The sequence below is a fragment of the Tetranychus urticae genome, chromosome 1 (assembly GCF_039701765.1).
Source record: "Tetranychus urticae isolate SD_2017Ah chromosome 1, NJAU_TeUrti_SD_1.0, whole genome shotgun sequence".
Classification (NCBI taxonomy): domain Eukaryota; kingdom Metazoa; phylum Arthropoda; class Arachnida; order Trombidiformes; family Tetranychidae; genus Tetranychus; species Tetranychus urticae.
This window is the reverse complement of record NC_142958.1, coordinates 28,602,733-28,621,454: the sequence shown is the minus strand read 5'-3', so window position 1 is coordinate 28,621,454 and position 18,722 is coordinate 28,602,733. Positions and strand designations below refer to the sequence as shown.

At 31.3% G+C, this 18,722-nt stretch overlaps 2 protein-coding genes and 1 long non-coding RNA gene across 11 annotated transcripts in view; 1 reads left to right on the top strand and 2 right to left on the bottom strand.

Annotated features, from left to right (window-relative positions):
- Positions 1 to 718: 718 nt before the first annotated feature.
- On the bottom strand, positions 719 to 2,004 carry LOC107369730 (very long chain fatty acid elongase 7). Its single transcript, XM_015937702.3, has one exon. It carries the CDS (start codon positions 1,950 to 1,952, stop codon positions 1,077 to 1,079), a length of 876 nt encoding a protein of 291 aa, XP_015793188.1. The 5' UTR covers positions 1,953 to 2,004; the 3' UTR covers positions 719 to 1,076.
- Positions 2,005 to 2,772: 768 nt separating this feature from the next.
- LOC112539634 (uncharacterized) lies at positions 2,773 to 5,818 on the top strand. 3 transcript variants are annotated; one of them, XR_003083597.2, is made up of 3 exons: positions 2,843 to 3,174; positions 3,247 to 3,420; positions 3,531 to 5,818. It is a non-coding gene; the product is annotated as an uncharacterized LOC112539634 (long non-coding RNA). The 3 variants fall into 3 exon arrangements; XR_016197975.1 differs by lacking the exon at positions 3,247 to 3,420 and having other exon boundaries at positions 2,773 to 3,080; XR_003083596.2 differs by having other exon boundaries at positions 2,773 to 3,420.
- Positions 5,819 to 7,314: 1,496 nt separating this feature from the next.
- para (sodium voltage-gated channel paralytic) overlaps positions 7,315 to 18,722 on the bottom strand; it is a 36,078-nt gene continuing 24,670 nt past the window's right edge. For 3 of the 7 annotated variants that reach the window (XM_015937703.3, XM_015937708.3, XM_015937711.3), the window contains 6 exons: positions 15,876 to 16,049; positions 15,210 to 15,332; positions 13,072 to 13,344; positions 10,332 to 10,631; positions 9,741 to 10,011; positions 7,315 to 9,416 (listed from right to left, as the gene is read on the bottom strand). In XM_015937703.3, coding sequence (XP_015793189.1) covers positions 8,335 to 9,416; positions 9,741 to 10,011; positions 10,332 to 10,631; positions 13,072 to 13,344; positions 15,210 to 15,332; positions 15,876 to 16,049 — 2,223 coding nt within the window. In that variant the 3' untranslated portion in view covers positions 7,315 to 8,334. 7 annotated transcript variants of the gene reach the window in all.

The window sequence follows — 18,722 nt, the reverse complement described above, 5'->3', positions numbered from 1 at the left end:
GTAAAGATTATATTTATATTATAATAGATATTTCAAGATTTGTTGTTTTTCATCAGGATAAAGTGGAATTGGTTGTATCTCCTTGAGTTTACCCGATGACAATATTGAACCCAAAATGGTTAACTCGAGTTTCTCATTTTCATGATCACTATTTTAATCATCCCGGAAACTGTCAATATCATCTTTTACCTGAAACTGGGTCTTACTGATCAACTTTAACTCGCGCTTCTTCAACATCATCTTTAAACCAAGATTCAGTCTTTTTTTATTGTCATTTGATTGTGAGGTAATATTATGTTTTATTGTAATATTTATTACCTTTTATTACCTGCTTTTTAATCAGCTTTCAATCCATTATTTTACATTGAAATCAATTTTCTGTGCAAATTACTTCAACCCTGAAAAAATTGAGTTTACTTACTTATCTTGGCTTGATTTATCGTATCCAAAGGTAATTACATTGTAAATCATTATCAATTTGTTACATATCAATTGGGAAACAATTCAGAGTCTTGAGTGTTTCTGGTTGAAACAAAGAAACAATTTCCAGATTTCACTGTTTCAGTTTAATGTTTATCAGATCAGACATTTCATGTTTTTTATTCAAAATCATTTTATTCTTGAAAATGGATTTTTCACTGAATTTATCAATTAATTTTTGATTTTCTCTTTGATTATAGCAAAAAGGATGTTTTTACATTAACAATGATAAAGTGTATCAATGAAAATAATAATGTTTATTGTACTTTTTTAACGCTAAATGAGGATAAATGAACTCAAAATTTATCCTAACTCTGCTTCACACATCCAGATAAAATACAGCTAATCATCAATATTTCATTTTAAATCCATTTAACTCTCCATTTTAAATACGGGTCAGCAGTACAGGAGGTCAGATTTCCGGATAATTGAAAAGGAAAACTTCCGGATAGTTGGGATAGAAAGTGAGCGAGAGAAGAGAGAGAAGATTGGAAAAAGATTGAGTAAGAGAGGAGAAGGAGAAGGAGGAGAGAGAAAGTGAGATTTGTACATCTCCTGAGGGGAGTTCACACTTAAGTGGATCTCTCTTAATGTAATCAATTAAGCCGTTTCTCGATTGCATGTTTTAATTTTTCAATTTGATCATTTGAAATTTTAACGGCTCCATTTGAAAGGTTAGGTGAGGAAGAGGACAATGATCTACCATCTTTCTTGTTGTATGTTTTCTTGTAGAAATCGCTGAATAAAAACCAGAAAAGTATACCATGGCAGCCAATCCAGACCATAAAGGCTTTAGGGAAATTGCACTCACGGAACATTAATTGAAACGAGTGTGTGAAAATTAATAAAAATTGGACCATTTGCATGGCTGTCAAATATTTTTTCCATGAAAGATATTTGTTCATATGAGGTCCAATGGCTGAAAGTCCATAATATGTATACATAATGATGTGAATAAAACTATTAAGGAAAGAAAAGAAAGTTGCATGTCCACCTGGGACAAATTTAACTCCCCACCAGACACTGAAGGGCATGATTCCATGATGGATTACGTGAAGTGTCGTTATATGGTCATACTTTTTACGTAACACAAAGAACAGGGTATCAAAGAATTCAACAAATTTAACAATAAAATAAAAATATGATGTTTTTGCCATCAATAGGGCATCCGGTGAAGTTGAATAATCAACTGGTTGACACTTATAACTGTAGTTTGTTAACCATCCGGAGATTCCGTAAAAGTAAACTAAAAGGGCACTGATTATAACCATAACAAAGTTATAAGCAATCATAAGGCTGCGAAGTTGAAAGGGTGGACGGTTTTTCATTAATTTGGGTCCCAAGTGTTTCACAAAATAAACATAGGCTAGGCAAATGGTAATAGTGGACAGAGGAGAGGACATAAGAGGCCAATCGGCAAGCCGTTTGTCACTTTTCTCCATAATGGAGTTATATAAAAAAAATAAACCCATTTTTAACTCAACTGAAGAGTCCTTATTTACACTTTACTTTGTACACGTTCAAACTGTAACTGAGCGACTAAATGCAAGTTACCAGTTATATTATAAACTCAAACCGTACCGCCTATTTTCAACAATAGATGTCGCTTTTCCCGATTCATTGGATAATCATTTGTAATGTAATTCAGCAAATGGTTGAAGAGATCAATGGAAACAAATTAAACTAACATTACAATTATTAACCAAATGCAACATTTACCTTGATTGACTTTTGATGGCCCAAAGGCTTCTAGAGAAGGACAAAAGTAAAAGTAAATTCTTGGACAGCATCTATAATGGACAAGGAAGACTGGAAAGAAGGAGAGAAACCAAAATGATTACTTTTGTTTACTATCAACAGACAATATCAAGTTAACTTACATATTTGATAATAATGACCATGGACAGTTAAATAATATTTGATTGTATTTTGATTATCAAGGAAAGGTTAAATGATGATCAATATTTTAAATTGTTGAGGTGATAATAGCAATTAGTCGTTTTACTTTGATCAGCCAAGGTCAATCTGTTAACCTTTAAAAGTCAATTGTAATACATTAATGTGGTTACCTTTTTTTGCTAACCAGGAAAACATATCGATTTAAATTAAGCAATAAAAAGATGGATTTAATTAACCCAACTGAAACATTGAACTTGTCAGGGAAACTGAAATTGTAAATCAATACTAGAGTAGTGAGTAATTAATAAACTATTGGACTGATTGATTTAATGCTCATCCATTTTAATCTAAATGTGCGCCATTGTTGATGAAATTTACGTTTATTTTGCATTTCAATAGATTATTCACAATTATTCATTTCTTCAATTTATATATTTAATTTCGTGACATTAAATACAGACTAAATTTCATGATGAATCGTGCAAAGAATTGAGAAAATTACAGAAAATTATATTTTATTCATTTTAACTCGTCAAATTTAGCGCTTCTTTTTCTGGTTCAATTTTTTATTTATTGTTGTTCCTTTTTCTTTTCTTTTCAATTGTCAGGTTTTTTAATCTTAAATCTGAACGTAATATTATTTACTTTTTGTTTTATCGTATTCATGAGTTTATTTGATAATGTAACACTTGATTTTGACGGTAAGTTGTCTTTAAATGGACTCAATGTTGAACAACAACAAAACCAGGAAGATAATTTGTGAAGATGATTAAAGATTGATCCAATTGTGTCAAGGTAGACTAATGCCAATGCTATATTTGGATTACTATTAATACCAATTTTACTTAATTTCTTCCTGGCTAACAGCAATCATTTCTTGATTAGTTAACAAATTTTAATTGCTTAAGGCTTTCCCTTAACCATTTTCAGTGAAAGTGATAATCACAATTACCAATTCAACATTGACCAAAACATTTATATCAACCTTGTAAACTGGTTCACTAGTTAACCTTGCGATCGGCAATACACACAGAAAATTTGGTGAATAGATTTACATTTATAGATTTGGTTAAATTTTTTCTAGTTATTGGCGATGATGACGATGATAATTATGAAGATAATTCATCTATTTACTCTTTTTTTGCCAACAGCTTCATCAATCTTGTGCGACGCTGGAATATCTTGTGGTTTTTTGTGATGGCGTAGCAAAAGTGTTTGTTTCCCAGCGTTACTTTGAATGTTTGATTAGAAATTGGTAAATTTATTGAGCAATTAGAGTTGACTTGTCTAAGATAATAAATTCAATCATTTTCTGATGTTCATCTGTTAAACAATCAATCCGAGGTAATCATTGTTAACTTATAATGCTGGTTCCCTAGTGCACTTGTCAAATTAACGTCAAGTATCTCATAAATAGCTATTGTTTTCACTGGTCAAACATCTTCACCACTCATCATGGGACTTCATCATGGACTGTAGTTTTTCAATTTATCTCTTGGTTTTCATCGCCCAATTGAAAAATATTCAAATTTCTTAGCCTTTTTTGACAAAATTTTCCTCGTATTGGATCATGTTGGCAATGTTATTTTCTTGAATTACAATTCTGAATGTTTTCCTTTTTTAATTCAAAGACTTGTATTATCCGATAATCAACATTCATTAAGCAATGAAGATAATGATTTTTAAATGTTAGTTGTTTACGTAAATGTCCAACAGCGATATATAGATTGATGATCAGGAAAATTTACAATGTTAGTGTATTTTGAAAGCAATGAAAGCAACTAGCATTTAAATCTTGCAATAGTTAATCACTGACGGTAATTTGAAAATGCTCAGAGCTATTACTTTGACCAAAGGTAATCAATGGGGGTTTTAACAAGATTTATATTTTTCTCTTCACTTTTAATTCAATATCTTTTTGTATATATACATTTAGATTTGTATATATGTATATAAATACACATATATGAAACTTGATGCCGATGATGAGCGTAAAATGATGGTGACTATGATGATGATGTTGATGATTAGTATCATAAAATGTGTGATCGATGATAGAAAGAGGTTGTAGGTAAGAGAGAGAGAGAAGAAGAAAGAAAGATAGATGAAAAGGTAAAAGAGTAAAATTGAAGGAGTGAATAAAGTGTAGTTTGATTTGAAAAGAGTGAGACAAAGTAGAAAATAAAAACAAGGCTGTTTTGTGAATGGTTGACAAGGCCGTTGCAATTTGAGTTGAGTGGTTACAATCAAGTGTGAGAGTGTATCGAGTAGTGGTTTTACTGGTGGTGAAAGTGAGGCTTGTTAGATTAATAGTTGGCATGGTGAACAGTTTTGTGCTTATATTTATATATATATATATGTATATAATTATATTATCGAGGTACGGTAATATGAGGAAGAGAAGGTAGAATCGTTTGTTTGTCTGCTGGTTTATGTAGTGAGTTGTATAAGCCAAAAATTTAGAGGCCTGCAGATTTGGTATCCTCTTTGGTTTCCTTTGTTTTGTCCTTTTTCGTTTTGGTTAATTCATCATGAACAAATTCATCCAATCCATTGAAGAGTACTTTCTTTTTCCCTTCCATGCCAATATTAACGATTGTGTTTTCATCCTTTCAAGGACTTTGACCAAATCTTGCGAGTTTAGGTTGATGTAGAAGCTTCAAGTTGGTAAACCATTTCATTATCTTTTGTAATATCTCTTCTCTTGAAATGGCCAGTTCCTTTCTTTTTATCGAATTAGCGTGATTTTTTTTTTCGCCATCCATTTGTTTGAGAGTATATTTTGTGTGTGCATGTTCAGGTATCATTGTGTCATGGTCCATCGTTATCCAAAGCATAATCATAACCGTCATTGATTCATCATCACCATCATCATCATTGGTGAGCTTACGTGAGCAAGTGAGTTTAAATTGAAAGGAAAAATTAGAATCAACAATTTAAGCTTATAAGAACCATGATCAAATTGAATTTTAACAAATAAAGGTAAATTAGATAAACAATAATTTTAGTAATTATAGTGGGGATGACTATATATATTTTTGATCTTTCAAAAATTAACAATCCGTATTCTTAATGTTGTTGACTATCCTAAAGGGTGTATTGTTTAAGAGTGCAATTATGAGAGCAAAAGAGGGACATTTACTTATCTGATTGTGATTGTTATGACGATAAATATGTTGATAAGATGAAGATAAAGGTGAAAATGGACAATGATGAAAAATGCAAAATATTTATCAACATCTTTATCACCATAATCACCACAATCAGTTAGATAAATGTTACTCTTTTGGCTGCCATAATTGCACTCGCAAACAATACACCCTTTAGTAATTGATTATTTTGCTGGTGAAATTGTTATTACTGATGTTGATTTAGTTGATTGTGTTTACTTGGTAGTAACTTGGTTACCAATAAATGACTCGATTTATAATGGGGTTTATCACTTTTCAAAATTGACTTGTTACAATGCGCTCATATTGTTTCATTGATTGGAATTTGCGTCAGCTTAACAGCATTATTTGTTAAATTTTTTAACTACAAAAATAGTTGTATCTCACAAAGCTTTGTGTTCAAATGTTATACAGGGTGGGGAGAAAGTTTCTAGGCAGTGACGTAACAATAATGGATTAAAATGTTTTAGAAGGTGGAGCTTAAATGCCTAGAAACTTTCTCCCCACCCTGTAGTTGAGTAATTTCCAATATGAATCCAAGGGTCTGATGATTTGTATGCAGTAAGTATTAAGAAAAGTTCCAAGTTCAAGTGAAGCTGATGTAATGCTGATTGTGTAATTGATAAACTTTAACTTTTAAAACTACATCAGAAAAGATTGTAAGTTGTTCGTTGGTGGTTACGATGATGTCGTTTGTGGCTTTTAGTGATTGCAATTTGAAAACAAAATTCAAACTGATTGGTATTTAAAAGGGTAAAAACAAAAATGTCCAGAAAACATTGCTTGAGGAAGCTACAGAAGATTGGTTTTTTTCCTGGTTAATTTTTGAAAATAATTGAAAATAAACCAGGGGAAAGCTTGAAAAGATTTTCTTAGCAGGAAGAAACAAACCAATTAGCAGCAGTCAACAGAACTGGTTAAAATGAGCAGACCAAACGTTGAGACCCAAAAGATTTGATGATAAAGATGAATGTTTTTGTTTTTGGGTAAAAAGGGAAAACCAATAAGATGCATGAGATGAAAAAAGATTGGTGATGATGTTAACCTAGGATGGATGACGTTATTGATGTACACTTGGGTAATTAAAGAAATCACACAAATATTGTTAACAGTTCTACGATTGATAGAAGAAAAATCTGCGGTGAATAATCTTAACGGTAACATTTTTTTGAAAAATTGTTAGACAGCAGCCATTCTGGTGAATCCATAATTTTGGAGCAAACAATTGTTAAATGTTAAACTAATTGGCGTCCATCAACTCTAGATGAGACCATTGGTCGACCAAAAATGAGACCAAAAAACAATATAAAAGTGTCGATTTAGAAGAAATTAAAATGTTTGATTTACAATTAAAAAAAACAACAGAAAAATTTGAATTTGTTGATCATAAGCTTTTGCTTCAACCATGCTGGGAAGGGGTTACTTCATTTTTTCCCACTTCTCCCTCGATGAGTGATAAGGTTGAAGATATGAATTTGCAGACAACGTTCATACAAAATGGTTTTATAAGATTTCGAAATGTTTCTTCTTTATAATTGTTTTTGTTAATTTGTGTGAGTGTGTGAATGTGTTAGCACTATTATCCTCGTTTAATCAACCATCATTAAAATCAGTGTCGTTTCTAATTAAAATACGATTCCAGTTTGCCTACAAGTTACAAATTGAACAGTTTTTTACTTTTTGTTACTCTTCCCTTCTGACAAACCAAACGATCATCTGATCAAACCAGTTATATAATATTAATATAAGTGTAAACTGGCGCTAATTGAGAAAGTGTTACTTGATCTTTTTTTGTACAGTTATCATCAGTATGATTACATGGATTACATCAAGGAGATGCCCCAATGGTTAAAGTCTACCTTGAATACAGGTAGACATGGTTATTTTTTTACAATAAATCAAATAGGTAAATATTGATCCCGTTTAATAAAATTGTGCACATAGCTGGCCTCTGATGAGAATCATTCTTTTTCATGTTGTAACAGGCCATTAACTAAATGCCGTTATTTTGGTTGCCATTGAACAAAGGTCGATCGTGAGCCTGTTCATTACTCGTCCATATTTACTGGAAAAACGTACTCATCACTATTGACTGATGATTCAAAGTTTAATAGCTTGGTCCTCTCATCCAATCTTGGCCCTTTATACCCTTCATGACTCCGATAGGTCCCTTCTTTTGGTCACTGGACAAATTTTGGTGTAATATTGCCCTTTCATTGATTTCAAAATATTTATAATGAAAGATCATTGTCAGGATGGCCGAGAATGTTTACTTGTTTACCATCTCCGTGATTTCCTCTTATTTGTGTTTTGAATTTGGAGCCGGTAGAATTTTGAAACTTTTGGCATTGGAAAATTGCAATAAACATGACAAACTTGATGAAACGAGATAAGTCAGGATTTAAAGCTGAATCAAATATTTGGGTTACTGTTATTATCGTTGATGAAGGTGATCATGACTAACACTAAAGGCAGGACTTTTCGTTTCCTATTAAAGAGGATTGGAGAGAAAAATTCCATTCAAATGTAGCTTTAAGCTATGCATGTATTATCAATACCATAATCATCATTATATTTTCTTGAAATCTTTTTTCATATCATATTATCGAATTATTTTGTTTTCCTGATTATCGTCTTATCATGTCTCATCGGCATACTCAGTCAATAGCGCAACACAGCAAGATCACATGAGCCGTTAATACAAGAATCTTGCATTAATAATTGTCCATTATTCTTTTACATTAATCGTTATTTTCCTACAAACAAAAAGCGATTTGGCATTTCCTCACACATCAGTTGACCGACTTGTGATACTTGGTGACCTTGAGTGAATTACAACCTTATGACCCTTGCTATTAACAGTCTGTCCCGCACCATCATCATCACCTACAATAGATGATGCTCGATTCCTCTCCATTGATTCATCTGTGAAAACGTCGTCTCCATCAGCTGCGTTCTTTCGAGCCTTATATTTTAGCCATGCTGTTTGAATTATTCTTGCACAATATTCTTCTCGTTGTCTCCAAAATGTTGATGAAATATGTTCAAAGCGACCCCTCAAAGGTAAAACTTCCTCCAATTCTGGTGTTTCTTCAATTGGTTTTCCTTTGCGTGCGAAAAACTCTCTTGTCAGGATATCCAAAATTTCTACACAATAACACATGTCGTTTCTGCATATTGGTATATCCATTTGGATAATTTTAAATTTATTGGGCCTCGGAACTCGCAAAGGTTCTTCCAGTGCATCCAAAAACTCTCCTAAATCATTGAATGATATAAACTGTGTTCCATCAGGATCGAAACGCTGCCAAATCTCATAGTACATATCATAATCATCATCTGTTAAACCTTCTTGGACATCTTCAGTTGCTTGAGAATAATTTTCTAAGATTACAGCAATGTACATGTTTACAATAACAAGAAAAGAAATGATCAAATAGGTGACCAGATATGCGATCGCAATTTTTTTGGACCCACAATCTGACACTTCGCTATCCTTCTCACACTTTGATTCATCCATGATGGCAGCCAATACACCATCCCAGCCCGCTGAGGTACACATTTGAAAGAGAAGGATAAAAGATCGGAAAAAGGTACCAAAGTTGAAAGTTTCATCGAGACCATAACGTTGCTTGACGTTCATAAAGAACGACATTCCAAAGATTGCGTATATAAACATAACCAAAAAAAGTAGTAAACAAATGTTAAATAAGGCAGGAAGAGACATTGCCAAGGCAAAAAGAAGGGTTCGTATTCCTCGAGCACCTTTAACCAATCGCAAGACTCGACCAATTTTAACAACTCGAACAACTCGAAGTAACGTTGGTGATATCAAATAATTTTCAACAAAATCTTTCAATGCCGAACCTGTGGAAGAGCAAACAAAAGTATATTATCAGAAAGTTGATCAAGCCAATAGATACATTCATTTCAAGAACAAGCATCAAATCAAATCAGTAGCTAATCAAGCTTTTGGACTGTAATTTTTGTCTCATTGAATTGATTGAAGTAAGAAATTTGTTACTCAATGTTTAATCTTTTCTCGCTGACGAGCAAATTTCATCAATTGTCTCCACTCATTTTGCTTTGATTTACTTTGTTCCTCATTGATTTACCATTTACTTTTTTCTCTCTATTTATTATGTTTCTTCTCTTTTTCTTTTCATGTATTCATTTGGTGGCTTCACTTACTTGCAATGGATAAGATGACAATTACAAAGTCAAAGACATTCCAAGGTTCCCGGAAATAGTGGAAACGAAGAGCAAAAATTTTGAGCATGCATTCAGCAGTGAAAACTGCAATGAAAAATAGGTTACACATCTCAAGGATGTGCTCCATGAAAGCAGAGGCCTGGTAATGGTCAAGGGACATCACAAACATGTTCAGCATTATGAATAACATTATCAACATATCAAACTTTTTGTTTGTTACAATGTCAAAAATTATTGCTTGAAGTTTAAACTGGATAATGAAGACAAGAATGAGACAAGAAATAAATTATTAGCCATAATTTACGTTTAACCCAAAAATTAATTGGCGATCAAATTGGTTTCTTCATCAAGCTGTGTAAACGCCAATTGATCAACCAAGAAATGTAAAAGAAAAGTTATTCTCTCAACTTGAATTGAACACAATAACAATGAATTGTTGTAAATTCAGACTAAATCTTTTATTTTCATTTGATAATGACAAGCAGCTATCAACTGATTGATTATAGTGTGTTTAATTCAATTCAAGTTGATAGATGACTTTTTATGTTGGATGATTCAATGATAAGTTACCCTTGGCCTGGGGATGGCTTTCATTGGTTTCTTTGATCCCATCTTTTTCATAGCATTGAGATACTTTTTTTGATCTTCCGTCATCAACATCTCCCTGGAACCACCTCCTTTCTTTTTTTGTTCATTAAAATTATCAATAATGACTCCAATAAACAGGTTAAGTGTGAAAAAAGAGCCAAAAATGATGAAAAATACGAAATATAAGTACATCAGAATACTATTTTCATAAACTGGTTGTTGATGGACTTCACGTGAATCAATTGCATGGTCCATAATAATTGTCCAACCTTTGAATGTTGCCTTGAAGTTGGTCATAAAAAAGGATTGAAAAGCCATTAAAATTTCAACCTATTACCAGAAAAACCCACAAATTCACAGATAACTATAAAAACATTAATTACACTTATCAACGATTGAGCAAGATCTTAAAAAAAGAGACTTCATGAGCCATATTATACCAAATATATTCATTTTAATGTATTGATATTTTAATTCAGTATGTGTTATAATATTAGATTCAAATGTCTAGGAAAATGATCAAACCTTTAACATAGACTAGTCTGCAACAACGTGTAGGCCTTAACACCCAAAAATAATAATAATAGTTTCAATCATTTCAATAATATCGATGAAATGTTACTAGACAAATCAGGGCAAAATAGGCAATCCCAATGAGAAATCAAAATTAATCAAATAATCCGTGAAGCATATCAAAAATGGTCAGAAAAATTAATTTATATTTTCATTGTAACTTCAAATTAAAGTTAACTTTCAACAAATCATTAGAAACAAAAAACTGTGAAACATTGATTTGTATGTGCAAAACATAGCATAAAATGTCCACTGAAAAAGGGTGACCATTAAAAATGAAACTCAATTTATTCATCTCTTCTTCATGCATCATCATCACCTTTCCTCTTCCATCTTCAGTCAAAACAAAACTCAGACAGGGAATGATTACAATTGAGAGATTATGATGATTATTACAAAAGAGAGTCACAACTGAATCCATAAAATGATTATCATTTCTCAATGGTTGTAACCCGTTAACTTTGAATATATAAATACAACTTTTCCCTTTCGATTTCTTTTTTTCTTCACCACTAGAAACTCATTTATTAATTGTATCATGAAAATTGTATTACAATTGCTTTGCTCGACTAAATTCAGGGGGGAAAAGAGGTGAAATTATCTGCGTAACTAATAACCAAAAGTACCATTGGAATAGAGCAGCAAAAAGTAAGCAAGAGAAGTAAAAAAATGGAGAACTGAAATACATAGAGAAAACTGGTTTTTACCAGAAAAAAAGCCAAAATACAATAATAATAATAATAGTTACCAGAAAAAATTCACTTTTGTCTTGAAAGCAACAACAAACAGTCCAACCAGCCAGTTATTATTATCATCATCTCACCCACCTTGTCATCCTCTCTCTCCTCGTTTCACTCCCACTTTGCAGATTACTCAGGCAAATCGATCGGTAATATGAAAATAAAAATAAGTTGAAAATGCCTAGCGACTATTAATCTATTATTATTTTTATTTTCCTCTTTTTTTGTTTTCTATTCTTACCCAACCTCTGTCGGTCTATTTTTTCTCATCTGCCTCTGTCTATTGAACATTGTACAAATATCGATCGAAACGATCTCTTTCAATTCAGTAAATTTGGTCTTTTAGTCTGATTGAACAACAAATAACAACAGCAACATCAACCTTACATATCAACAGTAACAACAGTAAACTGTAACTGTTAATAACAATTAAAAATGTTAATTTCCAGTGATTTAGTTTAACCGGTAAATTAATTGTAAATTTGTAAATCAAATAAATAAATAAACATTGAATTGACAGAGAGAGAAAACCAGAAAATAAGATTAACTTTGCTGCCTTTTTTTCGGCTAAATTTGATTGAAACAACATTTGTCAAGTTTGGGTTAAAACTGATGTGATTGACGTTACTATTAGTTCAACTCTTTTAATGAGTTTATTTCCAGGCTAATAGTTGATTGTTTACCAAGCCATGATCATCATCATCATCATGTAAAGACATGAGAAGAAGAAAGTAAAGAAATTAGATTTACAGGGTAATTCCAGTTTCATCATTTCCAATCGACTTGCAGCAACTCCAACCAGAAATTTTGTTTCCCTTTCAAACCCACTTTTACCATTGCAATATTTTTAGCTTTAATTTGCTCATTGACTTAACCTAAATTATGAACTCATTAATAACATCAATGAAGTGACAATTAAGTTGAATTTAAATAACTCAATGGTTAGTGAAGAGCAAAAAACTGGTGAAAATTTGGGTTTACATAAGGAATGGAAATGATTGAAATTTGATATTTTCTGGTTGAATTTGCCTGACCATTTGAATAGAAAAATTTGAACCAATTAATAAGGTAAATTAAATTTAAAGGGTTGATTAAATGGTTAAATCTAGTTGATTGATTAAGGTGTTACTTTGAGTTGATCAATTTGCTGGTCTCTTTAGACTCTTTAGACTCTTTAGAGTGGTTGAAAATGAGATGAAACAATTATCATCTCAATTGACACGCAATCAAGTATTTCAATACATTAAATTGTAAATATATATAATATGGTTTAACCTTTTTTTCCTGTGTATATTAATTAGATGTGAATCAATTTATTAATAGTTAACTGTGGTTTGTGATTCAGTGTTGAGAGTATGCTGTGAATGTCTAGATTAATTAAATGAAACCTGATTTGGTGTGCTACTTACCACTTGAAAAAGTGAAAGGTAACCATTAAATACATTGTCAAAATTGACCATTGGCGTATACCATTCAAGGGTTTCATTGTGTTGATCACAGATAGTCTTGTTTTCAATCTCATTTGGATCACTTTTTTCCTCCGTATTACGATCACGACAATATGAAAATTTACCAGCAAACAGTTGAACTCCCATGATTGCAAAAATTAACCAGAAAATTAGGCACACAAGAAGTACATTGAAAATTGCTGGAATTGCCTGAATCAAGGCATTAACTACAACCTGAATGGAAAGGAAATTTTTCTCATGTAAATTAAAAATTTTCAAACTTTAAACATGAATCTAATGTCGACTAAAATTGCTAACTTCATGCAATAAAATCGTTGATTTTCAATACATTTTGTGCAACTTAATAAGCAATACTCAGTCTGTATCAATCGATTAATCAAAATCCCAAATCCATTGAAATGGCTTCTGTAACATTCGTTAGACTCTAAAAATTTCATTCGTTTGTTTAACATTCAACATTTGGGTTCTTCAATTTTCATTGAACAGAGCGAACGATGAAAATTTTGTGGATTTTTCTAATTTGATTTATTGATTGATATCAAGCTTTAATGGGAAATAATTATATGAAGATGAGGTGAAATTTTCTCGTGCAATTTACAAAGAAATTAAAATATAATTGGAAATTGGTTTTGACGGGCATTCACAATTAGTTTAAATAGCAAATTCTGTTCGATTGATTGTCTGAAAATTTGTGTGTTCTAACTCATCTTACCTCTTCCATCAACAACAACTTTCATCTAGCATTTAGCGATTTTTTAACTTTAACAGTTCGGTGTTGATGAAAATTAAATCTAAAAATAAGGTGAAAATCGCGACTTTTATCCTGAAAAATTGGTTGATAAAAAGTCTAAATTGTATGAATGGCTAATTAATAACCAGAAAATATAGTGACTCTTAATTAGTGACTTTGACTGTTTAAAACATTACAAATGATCAAACAAACAATCTTTACTGTTGCTGTCTATTAAATCACAATTAACACATACAAGGAAATTAGAACAGGAGAAATAATAAGGAATAGGATGTAAACCAGAATTAAATTAATGTTGATCTTATTTAATTGTGGTTTACATTTGGTAAGGTTGGCAAAGATGGATTGAGATGTGAAAAAATAAGTTTTTTAATGCATTGAAGGAAAAGTGAAACGCATTGGTGAAAATACGTTTAGTTTGGTTTAGTTATTTGTTTAAACGTTTAGGTTTAGATTTAGCTTTGATTTGATTTTGCTTTTTTAGTCAATTTTAGCTTATATTTAGAGTTAATTTAGTTTGTTATTCATACCCTCATCCCTTTAGACCGAGACATTGCTCTTAATGGGCGAAAAGCACGAAGGGTTCGCATAGTTTTAAAGGCTTGAATTTTGGCAAGACCGGCAAACTCGGCCCCAAGATTTAACGCAGAAACCTATGAAACAGCAATTTCAATTTATTTTTCATTTAGTTTTCTTTCTTTTATCACAGTAATTAATGGGAATTGACGGCAATGGTGAAGACATTTAAGCTAATAATCAAGAGTAAAATTGTTGATTAAATTTCAAAATTTGGTTAAAAGCTTTGGTTACAATTGAAATTGAACTTTTTTCAACCCAAATAACTGAGTCTCTGGTTAAGAATGAGAGTTAAAAATACTTTCTTGAATATTATTTGTAAAACAATCAATTCTTGGTTCATTTATTTTGCTGGCAAAATTGAAAAATGTTGGTTAAACTTTCAATCAATCAAAGTTTTCACTTTCAATCAACAACCTAATATTAAAGAAGCCAATGTTAATGTTGAACCAGAATCGCCCAAGTTTACTTTGTAATACATTTGATGATTTAATTTGGAAACTGTGATTTAAATGATGATTTAGAAAGATTGATTAGGCTGGCAAATTAGTTGTGATTGTTAGAATTGGTTTAGTTCATTGTAAAGTGTTAAGTCAATGTTGTTCACTTGTGATTAAAAGGTAAATCTGTTTAAAAAGGTTGCAAATGAGTGAAACATTCAATGGAACAATTAAAAGGTTAATTGTGTGTAATTGTTGTTCTAAGGCAAAAGTCTAATTAAACTAAATGTTGATCAATTGACACAACTTACTCTCATCCCTTCCAATCGGGACATTGCTCGAAGTGGCCTCAGTGCCCTTAAAGTTCGCATAGTCTTAAAGGCTGGAATATTTGAGAACCCTAATTGGCCAACAGTGAAGTTAATCAATGACACCTAATGATGGAAAGACAATTTATCAATTGTTCTTAATTTTTTCCCCTTTTCTCCAAAGTCGAAACATGAAACTCGAAAATGGACTCTAATCAAAATTGAGTTCATTCAATAATCGACCAACAATTATTACAAGTGAATCTAATTTTCTGTACAAACTAGGGAATAAAAAGTTACCAACTTATCTGCATAACTGGGTTAATCAATAAATCAATCAATAGAAGCTATTATTGAACAAGAATATCATTTTGACTGTTTAATTGAACTAAATCATGTTTTTTTATTCTCACAAGAAATCCAAGGTTCCATTGGAAAAAGGTTGACAAGGTGAAAATAGTTGTGAACGATTAAAATAATGAACAGATTTAATGATTTTAAAACTGACCAGAAAAGGTTGAAAAGTTCAACTTGAGAAAGTGAAATGTTTTAAATGTTTGAAAAGACTAAACTGTAACCAAGAAAGACTTAGATGGACCCAAAATGGGTTAAGTTGAACCAGAATTGAATTATGAATTGGATAATAGAATGGATTAATCGTTTTCTTACCATGACAATAATAAAATCTAACCAACACCAAGCATTGGAAAAGTAACTTTTAAACCCGTAGGCAAACCATTTAAGAAGCATTTCACATGTAAATATGATGGTAAAAAATTGATCAATATATTTCAATGAATATTCCAACCAGGGACGTTCTTTAAGATTAACATCTTCCAAGGCCTGAAACAAACAATTAAAAGTGTTAATGGTTAATGTAAATTGAATGTTAAATTGAATGTTCAAGTGTTTGACATCTTTCAATAATTTTCTGGTTCGGGTTAAAAATGAATTAATTTGTAATGCAAACATTATTCAATGGATTTGTTTGATGATGATAAAGTGGTTAAGATGAAGGATAAAAGTGTAATAAAAAATGATTAAATCCTAATGTCGGTTATTAATATATCGAGCCAATTAGGTTTGAGATTGTTGATTCAATTAAGAAATAGTTGGCTTCAATGAATAGGGAATGAAAAATGGTTTAGTCAGTTTATTCTTGTGATGATAATGATGATAATGATGGTGTTGATAGTTATGGTGATGATAATAATGATGATCATTGTGATGATTATGATGTTCTCTTGTGAAGAGGCAAAGAGAGAGAGGAAGAGATGAGAAGGTGATGAAGATGATGAGGATGAGTGTTTCATGATAACCCATGATAGATCCTGTTGTCAGGCAACCAAGCAAAAAGAGTTAATTTAATGGAAGTTATTTTAGAAAGATGATCAAGATGAAGATGAGAATGAAAAGATGATAAATAATAATAGCAGAGTGATAAAAATGATTACACTTGACTTGTTGGTCAATTTCATTTCACCATTTGTTTGTTTCCTTCGGCTTTTCAGTAAAACCATATTTTTTTAAAAACAATATTGTCAACCCAAAATTTTAGGTTTTTTTTCTGATTTATGCCAACAAAATCAATTCAACTGTAAACTCTAATCAACTGATATAAACTGCTAATTAATCAAGACTAAAAACGATTGAAATAGTTTCGAGAATCTAAACGACAACATCGATAAACATAAACGGCAGAAGTCAAGATTTAAAATTTTCAATCGAGTTAAAAGGCTAACATTGTAACTAGATTTTGGGTTAAATTGTTTTTGGGTTTTTTCAGATTCTAATGAAAGTTTATTTGGAAGTCTTTTACTGATTTTATGTTGTGATGAGTTATGAAAGGAAAGGTCGATTTTGGTTTCTTTCAGGTGAAGAACGGAATGAATTTGAAGTTGAATTGGTTTCATTGTGTCTTCATGATTCACCAAGAAATCTAATAAATAACATGTTCAACGACCTTTAACATTGGAAAGAAAAGTTTTCAGTTTTTTTATCGTTTCCATTCTGTTTAAACTATTATCAACAGACATGGAGAAAGATGACAAAAAAGCAACTGAATAAACTCATCTGTCAAAGCAAAGTAAAGACAAGAAAATGAATGATGCATTCCCAGCATTTTGGTTATGCTTTTTCAATTGCCTGTCACATTTTCAGATTAAACAAGAAAAGGATTAGAAGAAGAAAGGGAAAGAAAAAGATCACAAAATGAGCTTAATTTTGTAGTTTGGTTACAATTGGTTAACTGGCTTGAAATGGTTTCAATAATTGACTGAAAATATCAACAATTTAACCAAGAAAGGAAAGACACAGCAAGCAACAACGAGAAGTCAATTGAGATAATAGCAACCATTAAGGATAATTGAGTTACATCTGTAAATTAAGTGATGAGAGGCAAAAAGTAATGACAAATTTACTGCAATTTTAATGTAAATAATGTAATGAAATATGAAAAGAATTGATTTTTTGCTTCATTTCTTTAGGCTTGAAAATGTGTTGGAAGCACAAATTGTTTGATTATTGCGGTGGAATGAAAAAAAGTGGCCAAAGGGGAAAGAAAAGGTTGAAATGATTAATGCTTTCCAAATAATAATATCATCATTGATCAAAATGTTGGACTATTTTTCGAGTCAATTGCACAATTTAGCTTGACCGAGTTATCAAGGTTTGTGTTCACCGAGTTCAATATTTCAACATGGAACAACAATTTCATGTCATCATCCAAAACTGGACTTGAAACGATCGATAGAAGAAGAGAAGCAAGAAGAAAAGGTAAACTCAGTTTAAATAGCCTTTCGTATGAAGAAGATGAATCTTGATTGAGCTTTTTTTTCATGGATTGGTGTGTTTCACTCAATTTGATAATTTGCCTTTTCTCTTGATTTTTGTTTGTTTTCACTCAAAGTTACTGAACTTGGATTCAATTGGAATAACTTTGATTCTCAATAATTGTTTATATTCATCAACATTCAACAACAGTTTCGATAATGTTTATTATCGATCAATAGCATTCCCGTCATCACCTAATTTTTCTGCCTTTCCTTTCATTCCAATTTTGTGTTTCTTGTTTTCACTCTTTTCCTCGACCTTATTCATTGTAATAAGTTGCTTTTTTTTGCTTCTCCTTCGTGTAACACCAAATGTCAAAGTCAAGTTAAAAATCGATGATGATCAATGAGTGAAAAAAGAGGATGATTATGATCAGATAGAATTTGCTTTTTCTTTTTCTTCTTCTGTGGCTGGGAGTGAAAAGTTATTCTGAAAACGGAAAGAAATAATATTGGGATGAGAATTCATTGTAAATGAATATTGAACAACCAGTAATGATGAGAGAAATTTTTGGAGGAGAAAACATGATAAATATTATCTAAACAGCAAGTAAAAAAAGATGTATTATCTATTGACTGTTCAAGACAGATAAACTGATAGACAGGGAATGATGAGAGGAAAGAAATTATTCCGTTTTCTTCCTTTTCTCCTTTTCTCTTCTTCTTTTTTTGTTCTTCTTCTTTT